The 26,725-nt window shown below is 41.5% G+C and overlaps 3 protein-coding genes across 4 annotated transcripts; 1 reads left to right on the forward strand and 2 right to left on the reverse strand.

Annotated features, from left to right (window-relative positions):
- Positions 1-8,941: 8,941 nt before the first annotated feature.
- creld2 (cysteine-rich with EGF-like domains 2) lies at positions 8,942-13,672 on the reverse strand. 2 transcript variants are annotated; one of them, XM_010780692.1, is made up of 10 exons: positions 13,318-13,672; positions 13,117-13,199; positions 12,049-12,159; positions 11,750-11,841; positions 11,447-11,623; positions 11,252-11,350; positions 10,615-10,698; positions 10,363-10,458; positions 9,549-9,689; positions 8,942-9,368 (listed from the first exon to the last, which is right to left on the reverse strand). In XM_010780692.1, the coding sequence occupies exons 1-10, from the start codon at positions 13,459-13,461 to the stop codon at positions 9,313-9,315; spliced, it is 1,083 nt and encodes a 360-aa protein (XP_010778994.1). In that variant the 5' UTR covers positions 13,462-13,672; the 3' UTR covers positions 8,942-9,312. The 2 variants fall into 2 exon arrangements, 1 of the variants encoding a protein (XP_010778994.1); XR_799256.1 differs by lacking the exon at positions 8,942-9,368 and adding an exon at positions 9,846-9,920 and having other exon boundaries at positions 9,601-9,689.
- A 279-nt stretch (positions 13,673-13,951) lies between these two features.
- On the forward strand, positions 13,952-19,456 carry alg12 (ALG12 alpha-1,6-mannosyltransferase). Its single transcript, XM_010780693.1, has 9 exons — positions 13,952-14,115; positions 14,759-14,891; positions 14,980-15,153; positions 15,261-15,455; positions 15,850-15,953; positions 16,062-16,285; positions 16,838-17,007; positions 18,863-18,938; positions 19,030-19,456. The coding sequence occupies exons 1-9, from the start codon at positions 13,957-13,959 to the stop codon at positions 19,271-19,273; spliced, it is 1,479 nt and encodes a 492-aa protein (XP_010778995.1). The 5' UTR covers positions 13,952-13,956; the 3' UTR covers positions 19,274-19,456.
- Positions 19,457-19,541: 85 nt separating this feature from the next.
- On the reverse strand, positions 19,542-26,659 carry zbed4 (zinc finger, BED-type containing 4). Its single transcript, XM_010780694.1, has 2 exons — positions 26,527-26,659; positions 19,542-24,323 (listed from the first exon to the last, which is right to left on the reverse strand). Exon 2 carries the CDS (start codon positions 24,128-24,130, stop codon positions 20,369-20,371), a length of 3,762 nt encoding a protein of 1,253 aa, XP_010778996.1. The 5' UTR covers positions 24,131-24,323; positions 26,527-26,659; the 3' UTR covers positions 19,542-20,368.
- Positions 26,660-26,725: the final 66 nt, after the last annotated feature.

The raw sequence follows: 26,725 nt of genomic DNA on the forward strand, positions 1-26,725 counted from the left end.
CCCTCCCCAGCTTGTAAATGGTAGCATTCTGCCAGCCATGTGGGGCTGTGGGGGGGCAGGGTTTCGCTGCTTGGCGGGAGATGAGGCAAGATGCACTCAATTAACAGTCGAATCCTGTTCTCTGCAACCTCTAGTTGTGTAACCCCCTCCTTGAATCAGTGAAAGTCCCAGTGCACATTTGCAAGGAGGTATTGTGAAGTCAGCTGAGACTTCTCCGTGATATTAATGCTCTTTTGTGCCCCTAAGAATAAAATAGTGGTAGTTTTATGGTTTCATGAAAAGGAGGGGATACAGTTTTGTGATCCGATTTTGTGCTTACATGACATTTAAATATTCAGAGTCACTGCATAAGGTGGCATACAATTAAACTTCAGTAGGCTAAAGGCTAATGTTGCTAGCTTATGTTATGAGAAGGTAATGGTTGAAGCAATATACACAACTATACCTTGTATTAAAGCTAATGAAGGTTTCGAAAGGCCACAAAGGCGAACAAATTGGCAATCTGGTATTTTAGAACATTTAAATGTGATGACCAAAAGTTCTATTACCATAACCACTGATGGCAGTAATTCTTCCCACCAGGGCGAGAAGCCTTAAAGATGCTAAACATTCAATCATATGGAACAAATCCATTCACTGTGTCTCTGTTTAACTTTTAAGTTTGTAGATTGAAACAGGCCTTTGTTATGTAATTCCTGCTCTGGTAGTAGTCCATCTGGGAGTACTCTATTGGCACATACAAACGCAAGAGAGTGTGTCTGTGGGCGAGAGCAAGATGGAAAGAGTCATATGAGTGTTTGTGTGTGGGATATCAGCTGTATCCGCTTCAAATGCAATCGATTGAATCAAATTTTAGAATTAAATGTTGTAATTTCTATTTGTTTTTCCACCTGACGATTTGAAATGAATGACAGCGCACCCATGAGCCTCGTTTGTGCCAATATGCAAGCGTCCCTGTGTGTGTGAGTATGCTTGTGTGTGTGTGTTGTGTGCGGGGGCAGCGGCAGGCTGGTGAGTGGGCAGCTCCCTGCCTTCCCTTTCTCTCAGCTATCAGAGACACTTCCACATCGTTTGCTACCAGAGCCATTCACAGCCATCGCTAAAGAGTCCCAGAAACAGGATGTAGGCCAAGCCGGAGCTGCTATTGCTTGGCCACGGGACACCGACTCGGTTCCAGCATTATGTAAACCTGCCAGATCAAGCTGTGTAGTCATTTGGTCACACGCTTCATTTACATTTTCAGTGAAGGGATGAAAGACTGGAAGCCCTTTCTATTCTCTTTTCCACTTTGCAATAAAAAGCCGGTTGGAGAAAGCGAATAAACTGTACAGACTGAAGACAGAGGTTGTGTTATGTCACCATCATTTAACCTCTTACTGCTCAGCTTTCTGGCCAGAATAACCTACCACAATGTGTAAACCTGTGGCCCATATAGCAACTGAACAACCACCCTACTATACATGCAGAAATGCACATGTTTACCAGGCATATACATTCCTCCACCTTAATGATTGCGGATCGGTCTCCTACATATGTGCGCTATAAACACAAACAGGCTTTGTCTGACTGAGGATCATCACATGAGGCCACCACAACGCTACATGATGGGAATGCATGGTGTTGTTTACGTAACTACAGCGGGGAGCGATTTCTTCTAGCGGACCGTCGTAAATTAAAAGATGCAGGTCCTGAGGCGAGGAGGCTCATGAAGGCACAGACTCAGAGCAGTAAAACAAAGACAGGCCGCCTGGAGGAGAAAGCTCTGCTGGACGCTCTCTGTCTACAGCTGTGGCCAGCCTTTGATTTGCTCGTGTGTCCAGATGTTTCTGGCTATTAACTCAGTACATGTGTGGGCCACAGTGGGACCACTGACTGATGCATCTTACACGAAGGTTGCCACCCAGTGGTCAAATGGGCAAAGACAGGAGGAGAGAAGCTAGTGTGGCATTGATAGTGTCAGTGGTGGAAATACATGAGGTATATTAACTCAAGTGCTGGACAGGATGTTGTTCTTCACTACAGTTGTTTGAAAGCTTTAGATACCTGGCTGTCAACACAAGCATAAATAAAGATCAGATGTCTTTATTGATCCCCTGAGGAAAAATGTATGTGTTTCAGCAGCCTATGGACCGTGGAAAAAAACTGATAACTTGAAAATAATTTTTATAAAACACAGTAATAGAATATATAATGATATAACACTCAAATGATCAAATTCTCTGGGTACTTAATTTCATATGTACCTTTTGCAGAAAGTAAATACTTTACTAAATAAGATTTACATTTTTAATTTTAGTCAAGTTTCAAGTGCAGGACTTAACATGCATAATGTTAAATGCAGTATTGATACATTAGGGCATTTTCTACTCATAAGGTTCAGTTTACTGATCTTTATGAGGACTACTCAGTCTGTGAAAACAATGTTTTCTGTTATCTGTGGCTTTGGTAAGAGCTTTCAAAAGTACAAATATTGTTTTTCTTCCTAGCTGATGCACTTCACAACCCAGTAGAATTAACACAAATGTAAAATGTTCAGTGCAGTTCCCTTCAAAGCAATTGGACAAAATCTAAACGTTAGCTACCTCAATGTTGTTTCATAGCTCTGATTCAGAATATCCTATATATTGCTGTATTTCTAGCTTCCTAGAGTCAGTTCAGGTGATACAGAGCTTATGAAATATTATACATTTTGGATGATTTAGTACTTTGTAGCTGTAAAAGACACAGTGGTACGTAGGAAGTGAGAAGCCTCAGCAGAGCGGGTTCTGTGGGGAATGAGTGGCATGGCAGCTCCACATTGCAGATATATGTCCAAAAGTGCTGAGCTGACAGAGAGGTAACAGGCAAGGCTTCGCTGACCCAGCAGTGCTGCACTCGCTGCCCTCACTCTGTCCGACTGCAGACTCATCAACATAGCGCTCAATACAGAAAGCACTCTCTTTCCTGGAAACCTCACTGTCCAACCATAATTTTACATTTAAAAAAAGCCAGTTTGATAGGTGTTAATTTCCACCTTTCCTTCAATTCCTTTTCTATTTTCAGTAGGCACCATTAAAAAAATCTGCCCTCTCAAAGGAAGGATTTTTCTTCTCACCCTGAAGTTGTCAAACTGAAGATGAATCATCCCTTGCTCTGACCGAAAGTACCCGTCAGTTGCATAACCGCCATCAGGTGGTCACTGCTGCTGAGCCCTCCTGGGATCGAGGCTCTCTCTCTCTCTACGGTTCCCGTCCAGAAAAAACAAAGTCATATGAACCGATAACAGCCAGGAAATGAGATCCATAGAGAATGACACAGAAGCCCAGGCCTGTTTCATATCCAGAAGATTATAATATGGGGGAAAATGGAATTGATGCCTGTTGTTGTGATGGGCCGCTCATTGCTTTCATGTGGCCGCGTGGCTTTGAAGGTTCAGAAGAGACTTGTGTCCTCTCTTATTATGTTGCAATGAAAACACATTCACTAAACTACCCAATAAAACGCGGATCAGAGCGAGTCACGTGAGGAAGTTGGATCAAGATGTCACATGTGAGAATGTTTTTGATGACCGTGCAGCTGACAGCATTTGAGATTGAAAAAATACCATGACTGGAATCTGAGATCAGACTTTGTTGTGCACTTAGGCTTGGAAGTGAAATAGTGAAAGTGAAATATATACATATGAAGTTTTTTGCAACCCACTTACCAACCAAGAGCTAGTCTTACACTTCCAGCCTCTTTAAATGACTTGGCACTTTTGGACTTCAACTGGCCAAAAGTCATTACGGTTTGGACACTATGTAAACCTTAATTTTGGTAGTTAAAGAAATATATTCGTAGACATTTCTGCTATTTTAACCCTTTGCATTTGTGAGCATTTGAGCGTTTCCAGCTCATTGTTTGTTTTTTTGTTTCACAAACGGTTTCGTTTCAGTAGCACCGCTCTTATCGATTTACGTTTCCAGCTAAATAAAAGCTTGGCTATGCCCACTGTGTGCTACTTTTTGATAGCAATTAGCCGGGAAACAAAGTGGAGCACTTAAAAGCCACATATTTTTCTTGAGAGTTGATGGCGACCAAAAACAGAGCAAAAAGATGATTGAATATTAGATTCATCGCCATAAACCTGACCGTTAACAACACTGGCATTTGATGAGCACAGACCTCAGCCAATGGGGCACTCACTTGGTCCTTGGATGGTCTTTTTTTCCTTAGTTGTGAAGTTACTCTTCTGACTTTCCCGCTTTAAGTTGTAATGCGAAAACAACATGAATGCTGCAAAGTAAATAGTTTGATAGCTGTTTCTAGTATGTTATTTCCAATCATTTTTACACCACATGAATTCTGAATAAAAGCCCTGTCGCGAAATGTAAACTAAATTAAAAAATAACTCTTCCCTTTGGTTGGATCCACTCAAAGATGATGGGTTCTTCCTTAGACCATGCTATGAATAAACACACCAAAGAACTATTATCAGTTGAGTAAGAAAAAGGCATTAGATTATTTAAATTTGTTTCCTAATGGGGTTTGACTGTGGATTTAGCCGGATGACTGCACGCTTTACAGTTAAGGTACACACAGAATAAACCTGTGAACTCGCTAAATGCTAAACCCCCCCCCCCCCGCCGTCCAGACTGTGTTGTCTGTCTGTGTGACCTGCTCTATTGCCTACACTCCCCTACCTTGTTCCTTTTCCTCCACGTCTGTTTACACCGTCTCGTGTCAACACTGCCTGAGCGCCATGGCAACACACACACCACTACGAGAAATCAGCTTCCACCAGGCTTTTACAACTGCTAGAGAAAGAGGTTGAAGCTCTTGAACAGTCAGAGAGAAATATGCCTTTGATGTGGGGAGCGAACTAGTGTTTTATGTTACCGCAGTGTTAACAATACAAAATAGTGCCTATTCATGGTAAAATATACAGTTTTACAACCCAGTGTGAAGGAGGTCATACTATCACCTACACGATAAACCTTTTAGGTTGAGTTTTCAAGGTATAAACTCCAAATGCAGACACTAAAGAGAGCTTTGTATGAGGCTCTGAAGAAAAAATATCTTCTTGGTCTTGGCAACCAGATTTGTAATTATAGAATCAACATCTGGTTGACTTTTTACGATGTGACAGAGTGTATATGGTCATGCTGACGTAAAACCTGGTAAGGGTATACCTACCTGTGGGTGTAAAGGCACTAGAAAAAGATGACGACCAAAAGACCGGCCAGCTAACCAATTGATTTCAGACAGAGGGTGAAAAGAGGTGCTGCAGCAAAGGCAGTAAGAGAAGAATAAATACCTTTTTGACATTAAATCATTTAAACAAGTCCCAGTAGAGGCACAACATGCTATTATGAACCTGAAAATGAGCATAATAGGGCCCCTTTAAGAACAAGTTGTAATACTGTATGCACTGAATGAATGAGGTGCAATTTCTCTTTTGACTTCCCTATAGCATCAAAAAACGATTTTAGGAGGCAGGACTTCTGCGTGGAGGTAGATCAAAGCCTGTCTCTCCTCATTCCTGACAGGGGGTAACAGAACAGAGACCAGACAGTCACACAGAGGTGCACACACACAAACACACAAGACAAATGTGTCTGCCTTCACGTGCAGACAGACACGCACACAGACGGGCGCTGGCTTTGAGATCAAACGAAGGTGGGTAAGATCGATCCATCCTACCTGTCCGTCTGTGAAATCTCTGTATAGAAGAGAGCGTGCAAGCTAGCACCATGCCACTCCCTGTCTGCTAGCCCCCCCTCCTCCTCTTCCTCTTTCTCCTCACTTCAAAAAAACGATTGAGTCGTGTGTCCCTCATTCTGATTTAATGAAATAAGATCTTATTTTTAAGACTAAGACATTTTCGTGAACATGCGGCAAATCTTTATAGAAAGGGTACACAAAATATAAGTCTTTGGCAACATCAAAAACTATTTTCCTTCTCAGCACAATGAACCAACAGAGACACATAACATGCTGAATAATTGAAACTGTTTGGATTGGTTTTACAATCCTATTGAACCGAATACTCCCAGGTAGCATATCAGTTTTACACGAGAGGGAAACACTGGTGTTATTGGATGTTTTGCTAATACATTATTTCTCTGCTGCTTCGGGCCCAGGCGCAGCTTGACCGCGGCGTTGTGAAAAGATTTACCTCATGATGTAAATAATTCAGCTTCACATTATATTTCCCTGTTTGCTCCCATCTAAAGTCAATTGAAAATCGGAGAAAGAAATTGAAAAACATGCTCAGTCAATTCAGCGCTGCTTGATCCAGTAATGGAAAATGAAAATGAGGATCTAGTATAGTTACAGGGGAAAAGTGACCAACAGAATATCATTTCTTCATTACAGCTCCTTACTTACCAATTGAGACTGAATGCTAATGTTGCTACGTGCCAATTGGATGTGAATCGTTAGGGAACACATTCACCGTATCCACTTGTACGCTAATATATATCAAAGTAATGTTTACAGGCTGTTAAAAAAAGAGATCACTGCGTTTTTTCACATATTGTTTTAACATTTTACTTCATTGGCACTTTATAGAAGCAGTTACAAAATAATCTGTCCATTGCACAAACATACAATGAATGGACAGACTGTATTTTCTAGCTTTTTTAGGAACGATATGAAACAGACATGACATGCTTGGAATTGCAATTCATCTGCAGAAACAAAAGTGCATATGGGTTTCCATGGGTACCCTCAGATGCACACTAAACAGGACAGCAAAATGCCTCTCCGATGAAATCAAGTATTTGGGTTCATCTGAGTTTCAGGGGTCACACCGACTGCAAGTCATTGGTTAAAACTCTCTCACACACAACACACATTTCCCCTCCTTAACCTGAGGCGGGCGGCTACAGATACACATGCAGCCCCAGATGTGCCTCTGCTCCCCATCAAATGCTTTCATTTCCCGCCAAAAACTGTATTTTATAAAGCATCTTGGAGCGGAGTGCTGTAGTCGGGTTCATTTACGACAGTCCCTGCAACTCCTTTCGCAGTGCAAAGGAAAGTTCCCAGCTCTGCTCTGTGGAGTTTCCAATTTGTCTGGCTTAATCGTTGGCGGTTGAGCGTCCAGCTGGGTGAAAGAAAGGCAGACACAACCGCATCAGAGAGGCAGGGCAACAAGTTTAAGGCGTGCCTGACATCAGAGGCGGTGCAGGCCACTGACAGCTGAACAAAAGCACATGGTGCCACATCTGGCTTCTGGTTTTGCATGCAGTTTCCCTCAGCGTACCTCAGCACTATGATTATCTCGGTCCCACCGCCTTACAATGGAACAAAGAGGATTGTTGTCTAAGAAAAGGCTTGGGAAACAGCAGCGCTGAGAGAGGATGAGGAGTGGAATCAGAGCCGCAATTTGGTGCCTGGCAGCAGAGGGCAGGGTGTCCTGCTCTGCTATAATTAAAAGCCTCTCTATAAGTGGAGGATATTATGCTGCTATCAGCTCAGTGTCATCTTCTTCCTCTACACACTGCTGGGTTTCTTCTATAACCCTGTCTCTGTCCTCATACTCACCCCACTGCAGCTGGATAATGTGCTCCACAGCTGAGATTTACTGGCAGGAGAAAAAACACCACAAAGTCAAGAGCAAACAACAGGGTGCCCCTCTGACCACAGAGTATTTGTGCACATGCTGCTGCAATGTGTGTAAACACACGCATGTGACACACAAACACCATCCACTCGGTGCACGTCTTATGGAGTCGGACCAGGGATTCACCACACCACACGAAAGGGCAGCATGTGGAGTAAACAATATACGCTAACTTCAACAGCAGGCAAGCCCAGTGGTTAGGAGAGCTCTCAGAGAAGGTCACAAGTTCAAATACAACATTTCTTAAGTTTAAGCCTGACTGAGATCCAACAGAAGCTGATTCCAACCTAAAGTGTCTGTTATTATTTTCTAAGTGTTGAGACCATTTGGGTTACTTATACTCAAATAAAAGGGTTAGGGTTCAAATGGATATGCCTGGTCCCATAAATCTGTTACTCCAGAAGCCCAAAATGTTCTTTGGATCTACCAAGTTATATATAATTATATTCCCATAACCCATTCACAATGACTTACAAGAAGTCAGCGGTTGACATAGTGCACCTAAGTGATGAAAGGCAAAGAAGCGTTAACAATAATAGAAGCTGCTCGTTTCTGCTTACTTTTCAGTCTTAAATATGTTTCTACTGTATGGTTCCATGCAAAATGTCGACAAAAGAAAATCCATTTTAGCGACTCCATATTGTATATTCCTGCCAAAACATGTAGGAGGAGAAAGGAGAAATGTAATGTAACTTATTGGACATGAATTATCATCAACCCTGTGTTTTAGAAAGGAATTACACTGCACATCTGGGAAAGAGCCTTTTCCCATAACACCAAGAGGTGAAAATTGGAGGGGGATGCTGGGGAGGGGGGGGGGGTTTATGATTGCGTCTCTGCTGCTTCACTACCAGCTCAGACAGGTCTCGACTGGCTGCTTCTCCTTGGCAGTGGAGTCCAAACAGCTGACATCATCCAACAGGAAGCCTTATTGCAAGGTGAGACCTGGGTTACCAAAATATGCTTTGATCCTAACGGGGCCACAGGAAGGCCCCTCCAAAAAAAGCTTCCTAACATCTGAGTGGTGAAGGTGAAGCACACTTTCAAGTAGGGGATTGAATGGTTTTCTATAAATCAAGGCAAAATGGAAAAAACTGTGGATTAATGTATGAGAATACCCTGAAATTGAGGATATAGAACATGAAGAGAAGATATAGGCTACAATATGATTCCCTATGGAAAACACCAATATGATCATGAATCAAAACGGCTTAGATGTGAGGAAATGAGATAAGAGAAAGTATCTATCTCACCCTTTCTAGATTAAGACCTCCACTTTATACCGCGAGTGTCCATATTCCATGTGACTAGGCTGCCACCTTGTGGTCAAATTTGATCACTGCAGCAATCTAACTTTAACCTAATTTAGGACCCGGCTTCTCAAGAATAAGAACTGATAATAATTGTACAAGAAAACACACAGATGTGGACATGGATTTTAAATTCAACAGAATTCACCTTTATTGAAACACCTTTGATTTAAAACCAAACAACAAATAAAGAAAGTGGAAAAGCAACAATGACCAGCATACTGAGAGCGTAACATGTCTTTTTTTTGTTTGTCCTTTAATCCATGCTCCAAACACTGTCCAGTGGCCAGCTTTTGTTGGTTCTAAGTGCAGCTGGTGCATTAGTGCATGTAGTCGACGATTAAAAAATGGGCGGCGTCAGGTGTGCAGAAAATCCAACCGTTCTTTCAATTTGGATCCCTTTTAGTTTTTACATCAAAGCTCCCCGTGTGCGCTTGTGGTCGTCTCGGATGTTTCCGACTCCTCTTTTTCTGATAAGAATGTAATAAATAATACGTTGAATATATTGCCTTTTCAAATTGACAATCATAGTTTAACTTTACAGTGATGAGGACAGCCACATTTCTTTAAAAACATAATTCTGACGACACATTTCTATTTTCAAAATCATACTTTTTACTGTGAGTTTGAAAACCCACAGTGATCCTCACCTGGCTCTATCTTCTGGACACACTCGTCATCTCGCTCCTCATAGCCTTCGGAGCAGAAGCACACGTAGCTTCCTTTATTGTTGACACACTCCTCGTTGTCCCTGGTGCAGACCGGCTCAGGCTGGGAACACTCGTCGATATCTGGAAAACAAAATATTTCAATTTTCTTTTGCCAAAACACAAGATTTACTAACAAGGGATTATAGCAATTTATACTACATCTGTTTAAGAAAATACTGCACACATTTTTCTAGAATTGATCTACAACATAAACAAGTGAAACACTGATTTATTTACATTTATTTCCACGCATCAGAAATGGTTTTGGAATGAAGCTGCAATTATCTCGCAATATTTCATGATGTCATCATTCTAAAGAAATTGGGGAAAATTGTTGTTGTTTTGTTATTGGGGTTATATAAATGTGATTATCGAGCTGTTAGTATTTAAGTATATAATTTGGTGTAATTGCCAAGGCTTAATCCCAACCAATAGCTATTGAATCAGAATGTTGTATGAAATATAAAAATGAGAATTTTGGAAATAATTACATCTCTATTTTCAATACATTTCAATTTTAAAATGCTCTGAATTCTATGGAAAAGTTTGGTCGGAAAACAATCTGACCACTGAAATGTTATTCTACAAAGATTATATTACTAATAATAGTGTAGTCTTATCTTTACCTGCGACTGTGCAAAGATATTGGGTTCAAACTGAATAGAAAAAAAGCTGTGCTGCTTTTGAATGTTTATTTGCATGTCAACGTTATGAATTAAAGCCCAAACTATCAGGTACTTGATCTCCTTTGTACCTGTGCAGGTGCCCTCTGTGTGTTGGTACCCGCTGGCACACGCCTGGCAGCTATCAGGACCGGGCCCTGTGCATCCGGAGCACACTTTGTCACACGCTGCAAAGGACAAAGTGAAACATTACACAAGCAACACTTACATTTTATAAACTATAATAGCAAATGTATGCGTAATATGATTTATTATGCAGTAGCTATTGATGCGTCTAAATATTGCGGACTGTATTTTGTGCAAAACTGTGAGTGAGTGATTACCCTTGCAGGAGTAGGAGCCGTCCGTGTTAAGGCAGTATTGATCTTCCTCACACGGAGAAGGATCTTTGGAGCACTCGTTTACATCTGGGACAAATAGAGAAATTGACTGATTTCCAAAGTATGAGCTTGTCTTAATCCTAAAGCTTGGGAAATTAGGAAATCTACCAGGAAAAATACACACCAATAATATGAGAATGTCAAGTCTGAAGACATACAGAACATACTATTCATGGTTTCTTATAATTGTATGCATTTGGTTACACATCTTTGTTCGTGTAAACTGCCTTCTATGTCGGTTTGAGCTTGAAGATACTGCACTGACACCAGATCCCCAATCTGAGTTTTTTTTTTATTTTGGAGATAACTTAATCCTAAATATTGAAATATTTTTGTACAATTTAGTTGTACATAGAAAAACATTATGATGGTCAATCTAAGAATGTATTAGCAGTCAGGTAAAAGTAATGTAAAAGAAAGACAAAAAAAATGCAAAGAAAATCTAGACGAGGTTGCAGCCGTAACCGTAGTAACAAGGAAACAAATCTGCAAAAAGTACACATATCTCATCTATGTTTGACTCAGAACAGAAAGCATGTTTCCTGAAGACTACATGGAGGCTTGTTATTGGTCCTCTTACCAACACACGCTTCCTGGTCATCGTCCTCCCAGCCTTCTTTGCACTCTTCACAGTCCTGATTGGTTGCACCAGTGCAGGTTTTGCAGGACGAGTCGCATTCTGCAGGAAGAGTTGAAGCCCAAATTCACACTCATGACACACGCACTCTATATAATGATGCATGTTATGTTCTGTCTCGTGGCTTTTGGAGTGTACCTGTGCACAGAGAGAATGTGTCGTTCCTCACTTCGTTGAAGTACCCGTCGATGCAGTCCAGGCAGAACTCTCCTCTGTAAGAGTGGTCACAGCTGCATTTCCCGTCCCCCCCGCGAGTCCCGTCGCCATCACACTTCCCATTCCCATGACAAGGTCTCTCAGAGCCCCCCACACAAGCTTCAAAGATAAAATCCCCAAAAGACGGCACAAACAGAAATAGTTCACCACTTTTAGCTTCAGGTTTTCGGTGTTATTTGTTCAGTACATCATGTTGTATCTACAGTCTCCTAACGTTTTCCTTACCACTGCAGTCCGGTCCAAACATTCCCTTTGGACAGCACACTTTTATCGTGTCGATGCAGAACCATTTATGCAGATCAGGATGTTTTGTTTTCCTGTGATGCAACAGGAAGAGATGAGGTTTCACACAAGTCAAACATACACAAAATGTGTGTGTGAAACATCTGTCAGTGTGTTATCGTAATGTCTGTCTGTTATTTTACACAACATGGGTTACATCCTAGTGTGGTGAAATTGACAGTTGAAATCCAACCTGTGTGCCTGACCGTGTTGTCAACAATCTGACTGTATACGCAACACACCTCTTGAACCACCAAGTTTCAAAGAGGTCTTCGTGCTCTTCTACCATGTGGTTGCATTCGAAGCTGCTGCTGTCACACAGCCCCTCCACGATCTCCATGAGACGGATCTCACTGCAAAGGAAAATGGTATATAACATAAACTGTGTGATAAGAAGAAATGAGTGTAGCCAAATGCAGTAGTTTGAAAGTATGCCTATGTTACCTGTCACTTGGGCACAAGGTAATAATAATAATAGATTTATTTTGTTAGCGCTTTTACAGGTGCTCAAAGACGCTTTACAGATATAGTGAAAAGAAAAGAAAAGAACAACAGATAAATATATATAGTTAAAGTCAAATAAAAATCAAGCAATACAAAAACAATCACACATTAAAAGCCAGATTGAAGAGGTGAGTTTTTGTAAGTTTTGTAAGTCTCTGATGGGTTGATCGGAAACCGGATTGAAATGGTTCAAAGAGGTCATTGGAGCTGAGGTGGGATTTAAGTTGTGAGGCAACGACACGTTCAAGTATTTTTGACAGAAAGGGGAGATTTGAGATGGGCCGGAAGTTGGACATGATGTCAGGTGTGAGTCCAGGTCTTTAGAGAATGGGTGTGATAGCAGCCAGTTTGAGAGAGGGGGGAACTGATCCAGATCTGAGGGAGGAGTTAATTAATGATGGTGGCGATGAGTTGGGAGATGGCAGGGAGGCTCTCTTTAACACATGTGGAGGGCATTTGGTCAAGTGTGCAGGAAGGGAAGTTGATGAGGGTGTCAGATTGCTGTAAATGTAACGAGAGGAAGGAGTTGCACTGTTTGGTGGTGAAGGATGAGGTGGCGTTGTCACAGGGTTTGAGAAGTTTGCTGATGGTGGAGCACAGACGCTTGGGGTTGTTGGAGCCAGACTGAATGAGTTGTGAGCAGCAATTAGACCGGGCTGCTTTGAGTGCGTTACTGTGCTGCTGGAGGTAGTACATATTGTTCTAGGACATGGATAAGGTTAGTATAAGAGATCTGTTAAGTAAATAAGCACCGCTCCAATGACCGGTTACTAGGGCAGGGTGACCTGAACAGGACATAACCTCACCTTGTCTCATATCTAGACAGTGTCCTCTCCTCCCAAGCTGTGTTGCCCCCACCAAAGTTCTGTTTTGCAGTTCTTTCAAAGCCCTAAAATACAAAAAATAATGTCATTGTTTGTAGAAAGAAACAGGGGAATTCTGGGAACAACATGTTTCATGCATCTGGCACCACAACACAAAGCAGGGGTTTGGTGTCGTGCTCTTACCTTGTTGAAGTTATCTGTTATTATCCGACAGGTAGAACAGAAGCTTTTTAAATCTTTCTTGCTGTCGGTGACTTGGAAAAGTAAAACAAGAGTTACACAAGACAAAAGCCGCAGTAGACGCAGCTGTGGACCGGTGGACAGCATCTCAGCCGATCAATTCATATCAAGGCACACGTTTAAGCAAGCTTGTAGCTAATATTAAAGCGCTGCACGGTTCGGGCACATCTAAATGGACCGTTCCTAACATCAAATGTAAGTTGGCGTTATCTATGCAAAGCACAACAAAGTGTTATTTACATGCCGGTTGTAGAAAAAAACCGTTGCGTTTTTAGATTTCCGCGTCTGCCTCTTAGTCGAATTGTGGCTTGCGCCGATTCGCTAGGTCTATGTGTCAATAGAATGCACAACCAATCACAAGCCGCCACGCGCGGGACATAAAGCTCCCCACGTGTAAAATTCGGGAACATTTGTAGTATCCTTTAAGATTATTAGCTTTTCTTTATTGGTTGTCTTTTAAGATACATTTTATAAACAAAAATGTTGTAAAAATACTATAAAAAAATGTTTAAAAAATGTTTGCGATATTGTGTAGTTTGCTTCCTGTGTTGACCGGAAGTGATGAAAAGCTGTTCAGCTGTCATGGCTGAAAAAAGGAATGTTTTAGGGCTACCTCTGCTGTTTTTATTAATAACTGTCACTCTTTTGCATTTATTCCTTTGTCCGTTCACTAAAGTTGAGGAGAGCTTTAATTTACAAGCGGCGCACGACATTCTGTATCACAGACTTAACTTTGAGAAGGTAAGCAGCTGTTATAAATGCTGGTATTAGGTGTGCTAACAAGCTAACTCTGCAAAGCATCATTGAATGAAATCATTGTTATTATAGTGTCAAACGTTGTGAATACGTAACACAAAACACACCGACAAAACAGTTTAGTATGTATTTTAGAGGTTCACATTTTTACATAAAGTATGAATGTTAGATACATTCCATAAAATACCCCAAAATAATAATAGATAATAGATTTTTGATAAATGCACATTTAATGCAATACAAAGCCATGATATAAATAACTATTACTAATACAACTAAAATGGCACTGTACTACTTTAAAATAGCCATGCCAATATAAACAAAAAATAAGCTCCATTTCATATTGCAAACAAACATTTGTGTTGATACAAATAACATAAGTGTTCTAAAAAAAAAGAAGGTATTTATCATAATTATCTACGTAAGATAAATGTATTAGCTGTTGTTGAGCTTTCAATCATGATGCTCTTAATCAGAAGATAAAATGGCGTTACCAAAAAAAAGACATTTTAACATCTAGAGTAGCTAAAAAAAAAAACATCTCTTCTGATAGAAAATGTGATATATTTTTTGCCAAAGTTCTGACTGTATAAGTGTTGTTGAGAGCAGAGCCTGTGCTGTGTTTCAGTATGACCATCTTGAGTTTCCCGGCGTGGTTCCTCGGACGTTCCTTGGCCCCCTGTTTCTCTCCGTGCTCTGTTCCCCTGCTGTCTTCCTCTCCTCTCTGCTGGATGCACCCAAATTCTACACCCAGCTGATGGGTAAACAGAAAAAAATTCCCTGATTGGTCCCTTCCCATCCGCTTATTTGATTTCAATCAAATGCGTTCTCTCTTTATGTTCTGTGCAGTCCGAGCTTCCCTGGGCGTGTGTGTGGTCGGTGCTCTGTGGAACATGCAGAGGGAGGTGAGGAGGCAGTTTGGCTCCACAGTTGCGGGGCTCTTCTGTCTGACGTGTGCTTCTCAGTTTCACCTAATGTTCTACAGCACCAGGACTCTGCCTAATGTATTTGCACTGCCAATAGGTAAGATGCATGGTTATACATCTTCATAATCATATTTTTTTTTGGATTGATTTCCCTAAATAAGTGAGTGAATCGACATGATGACAGTGCATTTCTTCTGTCCTCAGTTCTGGTAGCGTTCACATCTTGGATGGCTCAGAAATACAGCCGGTTCATCAGCCTCTCAGCTTTGGTCATCATCGTGTTCCGGTCAGAGCTCTGCATCTTCCTGGGTCTCATGTTACTGATATCACTGTTGAGCAGGAAGCTGGGTCTGCTGCAGCTGCTGTACTACGCTGTTCCTGCTGGGGTCCTGTCACTGGGTGAGAACAGCAGAGAGCGCTGCAGGGAGGACATATCTTTGTAGGGAAAACAAACAAAAAAAGTTAGCCAATGAGATTTTTGTATTGGATTTTTGATTATTATTGCAGAAAATAAGCTCTGTGGCAAACAAATGTATAATATTTACACATTGTTCAGCAAAATAATCTCCATGAAAGAAAACTTCTTTGTATGATTTTCAAAGCACAAATTCAATCACTAGAGGTCAAAACTAACATTACAATTCATGATCTGGTGTATTTCATGTCGCAAGACAGATTGTAAAACAGTTAAGTTTTAACCACAAAAATGTCTTCATTTCCATGTTTTGAGACCAAGTCCTGCAGCAATCCAGGCCTAAAATAAATAATTATTTGTTTCTTTTGTTTTTTTCAGCTCTGACGGTGGCTATTGACTCTTTCTTTTGGAGGAAGTTGTTGTGGCCTGAAGGTCAGGTTTTGTGGTACAACGCTATTCTCAACAAGAGTTCCGACTGGGGAATATCCTTTGATGAACTCGAGTACACTCCCACTTATGTGTGTTCATGATCTTTTTCTTAATTCACTGCCACTGAAAAGAGTAACGTCCTTGACTCCTCTCCCCAGTAAACCTCTCCCTTTCTGTGGTACTTTTACTCCGCTGTGCCCCGCGCTCTGGGCTGCACGCTGCTCTTCGTCCCCCTCGGCCTCCTCGACAGGCGGATGAGGTTCCTGCTGCTCCCCACCGTCGGCTTCATCCTCCTCTACTCGCTGCTGCCCCACAAGGAGCTGCGCTTCATCATATACACTTTCCCCGTGCTCAGCCTGGTGGCTGCCCGAGGCTGCTCCTTCATGTAAATCCAAAAATATTACATTCTTCCATAAAGCAGGGCAGGAAACAAATCAACCAATAGCGGTGTCTGATGGATTCCAACACAATCCACATACTCACATATGCTTTAACCTATGTGTGATTTTTTTTTTTTGTGATATGTGGCATTTACATTTATTTTCAGGTTCGGACCTATTTATTCTTGGTATTTTTAGTATTTAAAATAAATGCACTAAACTAATGATTTGTGTACAGTATGTTAACATGAATTAGTTGTTGATTCTACTTTTTTTTGTTATTGTTTTTAATTACATTTGTGAGCTGGATGCAATGTAATTTCTTTCAGCTGTACCCTGTGAATAGTATAATAATATATGTGGTAAAATAATAACATGTATTTATATTACACCTTTACGTGAGTGCCCTAATATAAAAAACAACAACATTTAAAGCCATAAAAACATAAATAAGATCATATAAAAGCAAGTGGGTTTTGAGTGGTAGTTGACCTACATGAAGTTGATTAGTTCTCCCCGATAGATCACTCACCTCTTTGTTTCATTTTGTACTTCAGTTTGTGTAACTACCAGAAGTCCTGGATGTATAAAGTGGGCTCTGCGGTGGTCGTCGGCCAGCTATTGACCAACGCAGCGTACTCCGGCTTAAGCCTCTACGTCTCCCACCACAACTACCCAGGGGGCCGAGCGCTGCAGGAACTGCACCGGTTGATGCCAGGCGCCGCAGGTTAGAATCACTTTCAGCACATTTGAACTCTATAACACTATTAATTAGCTCCACCTTCAAGAAGGGCTACTGACTCAATGTTTTTAAAATGTCACCATCATAGAATAATTAGACCATATGTGTATGCAGTATGCACATTTTCTGGAAATTATTGGATTTCCTTCCAATTGTTGGTTTGTTATTCAAGTATCTAACCTAAAATGATTGAAATAGTGGTAGAATGTAATAAAGAACATAACCTGAAGAAATACCGGAGTATTTTTATGTTCTTGTATGTATCTTTATATAGCATATATACTCCACTCATTTTGGAAGCCAATATTCTACTTTTTACTGCACTATATTTAATTGAATGTCAGTCACTTTACAGATTTAAATTAAAAGGGAATTCAAAATATGAAATAACTATTAAATAAACATTGAATTATAATCACAGTGCTAGATATCCAGCAGCATACAATACTGTTTGACAAACTGGTCGTTTGCTTGTGCCACAAACCTGAACCCCATAGAACAGCTGTACAAGAGAGCTATCAAGGTGTTTGACAGAAAGCCAAATTCATACCACCACTGTCCCATCCTTGAAAAACACAATTTCTTGAGCTTTGACAATTTTAAGTGTTTTTTTTGATAAATGTTTACATGGACTGGCCCCCCCTCCCTTAGGGGAATTCATCCACAAAAAAGACACTGGACGCTGCACTAGGTCAGAAACCAGAGGAGACTGTGGAGTCCACCGTAGACGGACCACTTTCGGACAAAAATGTCCTCTCCATTAAAGGCAGCTATTGTGGAATAGCCTCCCTACTGAGATACGGGATTCACTGTCAATAGTTTTAAAGGTCAACTCAAAGAATGGTTGAGAAACAAACAGACGGGCAATCACCGCTAAATGCACTTTAACACACATATTAAGTGCAAGAGATGATACCCCTGTGTTAAAGTGCATTTAGCGGTGATTGCCCGTCTGTTTGTTTCTCAACCATTCTTTGAGTTGACCTTTAAAACTATTGACAGTGAATCCCGTATCTCAGTNCAGGAATATAAAAATAAATAAATACTTAGAAAAAACAAATATGTTTGGCACACGGCAACAGCAGCATTAAAGGGCACATAAGTAGCAGCAGTTTAAAAGATATTTAAATAGTTGTATTGCACGTGGTTCACGAGGCCTCCCGAGACAAAAGCAGCGCCCAACGTGGGGCTCGAACCCACGACCCTGAGATTAAGAGTCTCATGCTCTACCGACNGCTAAATGCACTTTAACACAGGGGTATCATCTCTTGCACTTAATATGTCGTTGCTGCTACATTGTACTGCCATGTGGTAAATACTTGTGTGTGCTGCTCTTGCTCTTTCTGCATATCATGTATTTATTTGTTGCTATGTTTACAAATGTCATGTTCTTATATGTTGTATGTCAGGGACTACGGATGGAAATGAGCTCAAAGCTAAAATCCGGCATATTTACACTTGAAGCATTATTTGTCTAAAGTGTTCATTAATGTGCATTGTCCCTATTCAAATAAACAATGTAAATTAGCTCTACATTGACCAGCCGTGATGAACACATTAATGCATCAATAGATATAATCCAGTAATTTAATATTATATATTGTACATTATTCTGAAATGGGCCATAACAAATACTTTTATTTTTGGTACTTTAACTTTATTTCGATACCAATAATGTTGTACTTTTATATAAGTATGTAGGACTTGTACTTTTACAATCTAGTGTCGCTACAATTTCATTAAGTAAACAAAAATGTTTCTTTCCTGTAATCATTAAAAGTGTAAACTAACATACTCAATCATTAAAACCTTTTATTGTTGTAAACAATGTCCCACTCAGATGTCTTTGTTCACATCGACACCTATGCTGCTGAAACCGGAGTCTCTCGCTTCTTAGAGCAGAACAGAAACTGGAGGTGAGAGTTTCACTTTCAACCCACGTTGGTCAAGACTAATGTACCCAATATCACTTCTGTAAAGCACTCACTTCTGTTTTTCTTTGAACAGATATGACAAACGTGAGGACCTGAGCCTCACACATCCTGACATCAAAATGTACACACACCTGCTGATGGAGGCTAATGTCACCAAAATACAGCAACTCCAGGACACTCACCAGCCTCTGACCTTCATTGAAGGTTACAGCAACATTGCCTTCAACATGTTTCACTTCCCACCTGTCACCGTGCGGTTAGAGAGAAAAACTGTGCTCATGGAGAGAAACACTGCAACCGGACGACTTGGTAACTAAATGACCAAAGAATAGGACTAAAGATGACCAAAACAAGTGTTCTCAAAGGTTATATTTAGAGACATATGTTGCACTACACTGTCTTAGATCATGTTTAAATAGTTATCTCTTGTTTTGCTGATGTATAATGCATTACATTTCTCATGAATAATTTGTATATAAATAAAGCTGAAACTGAGTGAATTCCTAAATTGCACATTAATTATGAATGATTTGTACATTTAACTACATCTTATTGCTAACCAAAGAAATACACCTGCGATTTTGCATAAGGAAAACCTTTATTTAAAAATGACCACAAAATGTACATGGTTCCAGTCTCAATGCTAAAACATTTATCAAATTAGGTTCAGAAGTAATTTCATATAAAAATGTACAGTACATTGTCTTACTTAATAATAAACCCATAATTTAATCCCCTGGACATAAACTTAAATTGTGCTTAAGAGACCCATCGTGTATTTCAAACAAACGTGTTATTCTGAAAAATACAGCAATATTATACATGATCTTGTAAAAAGAAAAAAAAACATTTCAGCAAGTAAAAAAAAGAAAAGTCTATTTCTAAATGACAGTACCATGAGCCACAAATTCACAATGAAAATTAAATAACATTAACTTAAACATCTTTCAGTCACAGCATTTATTTTTGGGCCATGTTTTCAATCAGAAAACAACTCCGCATCTATCTTTTAATACACAGTAATCAAAAAAAGCATCCTGACGTGATCAGAGTAATTTAACAAAAATATTTACAGCATTTTGACCTGAAGTAGTTTTTGGATAAGGCACAAGGAGAGAGTAGACACAGAAAACGCAAAAAACATTGATTTACAAGCACACACATCATCACCAACCCCTACAGCTAGAAAAACCCTCCCTCCCTGATACACTTTTCACTGAGACTTTTCATCACAAAAGTGTTTTAACAGTAGTACACAGAATAAAATAAAACCTCAATCTGGCCATTGCAGTGAGAATCAATCAGTGTATAAATCGATATTTTACATTAAGCCCAACAGGAAAAATAAACCCTTTCACAGCTATGCAACTTGGTCCTTGATAAAGGGTTTTCAAGTTAATGCTCGACAATAATCAGTACTGAAAATAAATCAACGGGAGGTTGACTTTGAGGAACAGCAACCCCTCCATGTTTTCCAGTAAAGGCCTGGGCTGATTCAGGGCACAGTTGACACTAGCGGTGCTGAACAGTGTCTCCGACGGGACGATGCTTGGGGGGCAGCCCACGTAACGGGCGGCTACTTTGGCAAGATCGGGCCACAGGAACTTTTTCAGGTTCCAATAGTCGAGGGGGTCACAGCTTTGATCGAGTATGTCTTCCTCGAGGTACTCCAGCACTGCCAGCTCAGAGGACCTTGGCTTCTCCTCGTGTTTGATCTTTTGTCGGATGTCCGCCATTAGAGACCAGAGGTTGTCCTTGTTTTGGTGGGGGGCGTTGGCTGAAGCAGGGGCCTCGTTACAGCCGTTTGGCAGCAGAGGCTTTACCCCGACTGAGGTAGAAGAGGATGACTCCATCTCGCCGATCAGATCTTGTTTACATTGCTCTGCTTCTTCCTCTGTGAACAACGAAGTCTTGTATCTTGGGTCCAGCATGGTGGCCCAGGTGTATCGTGGGTCGTGCAGTGTTGTGGACATTTTGCTCACCATGGCTTCCTTTAGAGACATTAGCATGTTGTCTATGCCCACCGTTTCGTCAAACAGCAGGTCTATCTTTCTGTTGAGGATGTGGATGAGTGGTATCACTTGTCCCAGAGTGGCAGTGCGGTTGCTCATCTCCCTGCAGGCGACCTCGAAAGGTTTCAGTGCATTGCAGACCGACAGCATCACCTCCCACTGATCGCAGCTGATCATTTCCCTGAAATTGCACTCGATCGACATCTCGTCTATGGCTTTCTTCTGTTCGACAAGCCGCTCCAGCATGAAGAAGGAAGTCCTCCATTTGGAAGGAACGTCCTGAATGAGTTGGTTCTCTGGCAGCTCGTGGGCCCTCTGCAGCTCGGCCAGCTTCTCCTTGGCCTTTGCTGAGCGGTGCACCCGTTCACAGATCTTCCGTGCGATACTCAGAAGGTTCTGAACCATTCTCTGGCTCTTTATGGCTTCGCTAACAATGAGGTCAATAGTGTGTCCGAAACACTGCATGGCGACATGTCCATGGTCCTCCAAGGTGTTTCTGATGGTGTTGTTATCCGTTACAGTGAACCCCTTTTTCAGCCCTGACGAGGTGACCCAAGAATCCCACAGATACTCCAGCTGCTTCGGGATGTCATGCATATCTTGATCACAGTCTATTTGGGAGACACTTAGGAGAGCCGAGCAGTGGAAGTCCTGACCCTGCGGTCTGACGCTTGACTCGTAAGTCGCCCAGTGGGCAGTAAGGGTCAGGTATTCCCGTGTCTGACTGCTGACCCAAATACTAGTTGTGAAGTGGACCACACCACCTTCGGCCTCTTTCAGGTGGGTCAGCACAACTTCCTTCACCCTTTCATACATATCTGGTATGGCAGTGCTGGTAAAGTAAGAAGAAGTTGGTAGAGAATACTGAGGCTGGAGGTACTCTAGTAGTCTGTTTAGTCCAGCGTTCTCCACCATAGCCGATGGCTGAAGATCCAGTGCGAGCATTTCTGCGATAAGTTTGGTGATTTTTTTGGCAACCGGGTGGTGTTCATCAAACCTTTCAAGGTTCTGTTCCGTTTCATAAACAGAAGTGTCCATGAGCTCTTGTTTGACATTAATTTCAGCAGACGGCACTTCACCTGAGATAGCATTTTTACTTTCAAGAATATGTCCATGAAACCTTTGCATGTGCCTGAAGAGGCAGCTTGTGCCGAGGTTAGTAGTCTTTTTGCCTCTGCTAATTGTGCGGCCACAGTGCAAACAAATCACCTTTGTGGGGTCAGTAGGTGAAATGGAGAAATGGTTCCACAGTTTTGACGTCTTTTTACTGAAACCGGGCAGTGTTTGTGGCTTCTTCTCGCAGGCGGGGCTCGCAGTTTCTTTGGTTGAAACTGCGTCTGTCGTGGTGAGATTAGTGTAGGGGTGAGGAGAGGAATCCTTCTCATCTGTGCTTTTTTGGTTTTTGAGAACGTCTGGGTGGCGTCTCATTAGATGCCTCATCAGACAACTTGTACCAAAGTCGCCCCGTTTCCCCCGGCTGATGACGCATGGACAGTAACGGCACAGTGCTTTCAACTGGTCAATTGGTGACACTATAAAATGGTGCCACACTTCTGATTTCACCCGTTTCATGATCTTTTTGTTTTGCTGGAAAACGGAATGATCCTGAGTGACACTCGGGCCCTCAGAGAGGTCGCATGGTGAGGAGGTTAGGGGTGGGTCCTCCTCCTGAGTTTTGAAGAAGAGATTGACAGACGACTCCTGCCCTGAAAGATTCATCACCTCATCAGATTCCTCTTTTATGTCCATGCTTTCATCCATGCTTTGGGGTAATTCATCTGATATGGTTTCTGGCGAGGATGGAAGAAGGGGTGATTCTTTTTTTATGTCTAGAGGATCCTGTAGTTGTGTGCGGGACAGTAGTGAGGGTGGGTTTGTATAGGGTGGGGGAATGTGATTGCCCTGTCCATTTTCCTCAATGACAACCTCTTTGTGGGCCCTCCACATGTGACGGATAAGACAGCTTGTCCCGAGATCCTTCCCATTTTTCCCCCTACTGAATTCATTCATGCAATGGATGCATACAGCTTTGGAACTGTCAGCAGGCGACAGGTAGAAGTGTTTCCATACAGCTGATCTCCGGCGGGAACTTGAGCTTTTTGGGGTCCCGGGGAGGCGATCAGGCCCACTGTCGGACATGTTTTCAAGGTTGTTTTCATTGGAATGTGAGGATGAGAGCGAGCTAAAAATGGTATCAGTGTTGGCAAGCGGTTCTAGTTTTGGTTCGACTTTGGGTAACACTTCTTTGGATGACAGGTCTGAGTTATCAGCTGAGGAGGTGGACGGTGAAGTGTTCTTTGAGGCAGAAGAATTAGTCAAGTCTCCGTTTTTTGGTGAGTTTGGGGATGGAGGTATCAAAGATGAGGAGAGGGAGCTGGTGAGATTATTTGAGGATGCGTCTGCTCCGTCTTGTAAAAGCACAGTGGGGTGAGCCCTTCGCACGTGCCTCATTAAACAACTCGTGCTGAGGTCTTTCTCGTTCTTGCCCCGACTGAACTCTTTCATGCAGTATAAACAGATTGCTTTGGTACTGTCTCGTGGTGATATGCAAAAATGATTCCATGCAGGGGATTTCTTCCTCGGGTTGTTATTACTCCTCATAGATGACAGAAGGCTCTGAGTGACAGCGTCCATGGCAACATCATAAAGGGTGCTTGTGTATCCATTTAGTAAATTACTGTAATCATCACCATCTCTAGTTACAAAAGGGCCAACAGAGCTACCGAATCCTAGCCTTTCGTCATCTTGGGTTTCATCCTCCATTCCATTTGTGTCCACAATCTCCTCTTTGATATGTTGACTTGCTTCATCCCCATTTTCCTTCTCCGTATTCTCCTCAGATTCAGTGTTTAGGCATTTGTTTGAAAGAGTGGGAGAAGCTGGATCAGTCTCACTTGCTTTGTCTGACTCCAACAGTTTGTCATCCTGAGGAGATAAAGGGGGAGATTGTGGAGGGTCTTTATCCAGTGTTAAAGAGCTTGCAGGTGACTTTGCATCAGCAGCCTCATGAGGCTTGATGCTGTAGGACTTGAACACGTAGCCATCCTGGCCTTCGATTTTCAGGCAGGTCCCTTTGGCCTCTCTCTTTTTACTTTCCGTGGTGCCATTGGGTTCACTGACCACATCCTCACTCATGGGAGACACCTCTTCCTCCCCATCCATGGCAGCAGCCCAAGGGTTTTGGTAGAACAGTCAGGTCTGCTTTGTCAAATGTAGTCACTTTTTGCAGGTGTAGTCATCGACACTGCAGCTCTCAAGCCGGTGTTGTTATGAGCGTGTTGCTGACCGGGACACAGAGTGCCTGCGTGTCCCTCTCCATTTATGACTGAAGTAGTCCCATCTCTCCACACACAACCTAGAGAGGGAAAGATAAAAAAACAATTGTCAAAGTGTAGTCTCAAGTAAGAAGACGACTCCAAACAGCTAATAAAGATATTCTGCGAAATTAAGTTAATGTCATTTTACTTTCCCCTGATTTCTTAAAACATTTTAACAGACCATTCATACAAGGCTCAGCTGCTATGGTGTGGTGCAATAACAGTAACAGCTCCTGCTCCAAAATCACGTTCCATAAAACGCAGCTTTTATTGACCTTTTGTTTTTTCCTTTGAAAGCAACGTTGTGCAAATACACATGGGAATGTTTGAATTTGCAAGTTGACAAGCACTGCCCGGACATAATGTTATGTTGTTGCTGAGAGGCAATGTAAATAAACTTGCAGGTCCCCCACCTCCATGAGCCTTTTCAGGTTTTGACTCACAGCTAACATATGCAAATCCAAAACACTTATCAAGATCAGGAACACCTCTTCAAGCTACCTGAAAAAAAACTGTTGTACAATTCGGGAAGCCTTCTAAATTATAATAACTGGTGCTTACTCTCCCCACACATGTGATAATCTCTCTTCATCCTTTTTTAACTGTATGCAAACATTATACAATGTAGTGGATTAATAATGCTAACCAGCACAGGAATATTAGCAATATGTATACTGTAGAATTAGAGTGTTCAGTTTTTATCCAACAACAGTAACTCATTTCTTATCACATTTGATTATGTATAAATGTCAATGGTATAGCTAAACCATGCATACATCTTCAACTTTAAACCACTCTAGCAGCTGATAGCATATATTTAGGAATGAATGGGCAAAAACAGTTATGCAGTATATCTGGTTGTTAAACAGAACTGTGTGACTCACAATTGTAGAGTCTTATTCGGAGATAACATTAGTATCTTAAGACAATAAATGCATTATAAGCACCACAATGTTTTAAAAATAATCCTGAGAATGACAAATGTCAATACATATTTAAATATACCAAAAATAATGTTAAATTGCTCGTATATCAGTGTATTAGCTAAAAAAGTATAGAATACCCATAGCCTTAACAAAGGTTAGAATACTCTTTTGTTAAAACTGTATTAGAAAATATGTTTTTAAATAAATATTCTACACTCACTTTTAATAATTGGGGGCGACACAATTATATAAAACACCTCAATAAAAGGCAATCCAGTTAAAAAAAAACAAGTCTACAATGTATTCCTCCTGAAAGTGTTGTTAAATTGCACAAGACTGCATTAGTTTTGGTTAAGCGTACATAATGAACTGGTATCTGATGTGTACTTTGTTACACATCTCTCTGTACCTTGATCATGTGCACCACAGGTCAAATGTGGTTATGAACAACCAGTGCCTCACTTTGCACTGCATGCACATTTGACATAAGAGTATTTTCCTTATGTCAGTAAGTATTAACGTTAGCCAAAGTAAATAAGTCTTACACAAATGCAGTCAACCCGTTACTAATAAACGATTACAAAGAATCCCAAATCATGAATGGGAACAGCATAAACAATTGTATCCTGGATTAAATAGGGTTTGACTTAAAAGGGCATTAAACATTTTTTTTAGCCACTTCCTAGTGACAGGCAGTTTTCCGGGTTTGGCTAGAGTGCTCGTCTAGTCAGGAAGATACGAGAGGACAGCAGAAAATAGCCAACGCTGACTAGCTTCCATCTTTACGCTACACATTAAGTTGTAAATGGTTATTTAGCCCACTGCCGGCTTTACGTGAACTCTCATTGAACCACAGCTAACATAAATCCTGAAACATGTGCGAACCTCATGCTAATAAACCTTTATAACCATATAACAAAACACAGTTAGCTTAAGCTACATCATCAGTAAACACCACGGTGGCTATCTTGGTGCTAACCCACTTAGCTAAAGGCTAATAAACACACAAAAACAACACACGGGCTCAGCACTACTGTCACATGGGTTTGTAAGACAAAACAAAAAAAGACAAAACAACTTCTATAAGTACCTTATTAACGTTGTAATGACACATTTAGTACAGTTCGGACCACACCACGTCTGCTAACTGGTTAGCTGCCAGCTAGGCCACACACAGGACACACTAGCTAACCTGGCGAGGCAGAACCCAGCAACACACGAACCGCACGGGATCCGAATCAGGCCAGCTCTCCCCACGACGTCCCGCCCGCTTTAAACCCCCCTCACACATGTACAATGCTCTCAGGATACTCACTGTGAAGTGTGATCGGTGTGATCTCCAGTTTTCGGCTCCTAAACAGTTAAATATGACACATTTGATTGATCCGGAGGGGGGGTTCACTTTGTTGCTTTTGTCTCCTGGTTTGCTAGCAGTTCACGTTCGGCCGGAGCAGCTCCACACAGCGTCGGACGGAAGGAACATGTTTGGTGATGTCACTGGGTGAAGGGGGGGG

The sequence above is a fragment of the Notothenia coriiceps genome, unplaced genomic scaffold, assembly GCF_000735185.1.
Source record: "Notothenia coriiceps isolate Sejong01 unplaced genomic scaffold, NC01 NC01_scaffold00022122, whole genome shotgun sequence".
Taxonomy (NCBI): Eukaryota; Metazoa; Chordata; class Actinopteri; order Perciformes; family Nototheniidae; genus Notothenia; species Notothenia coriiceps.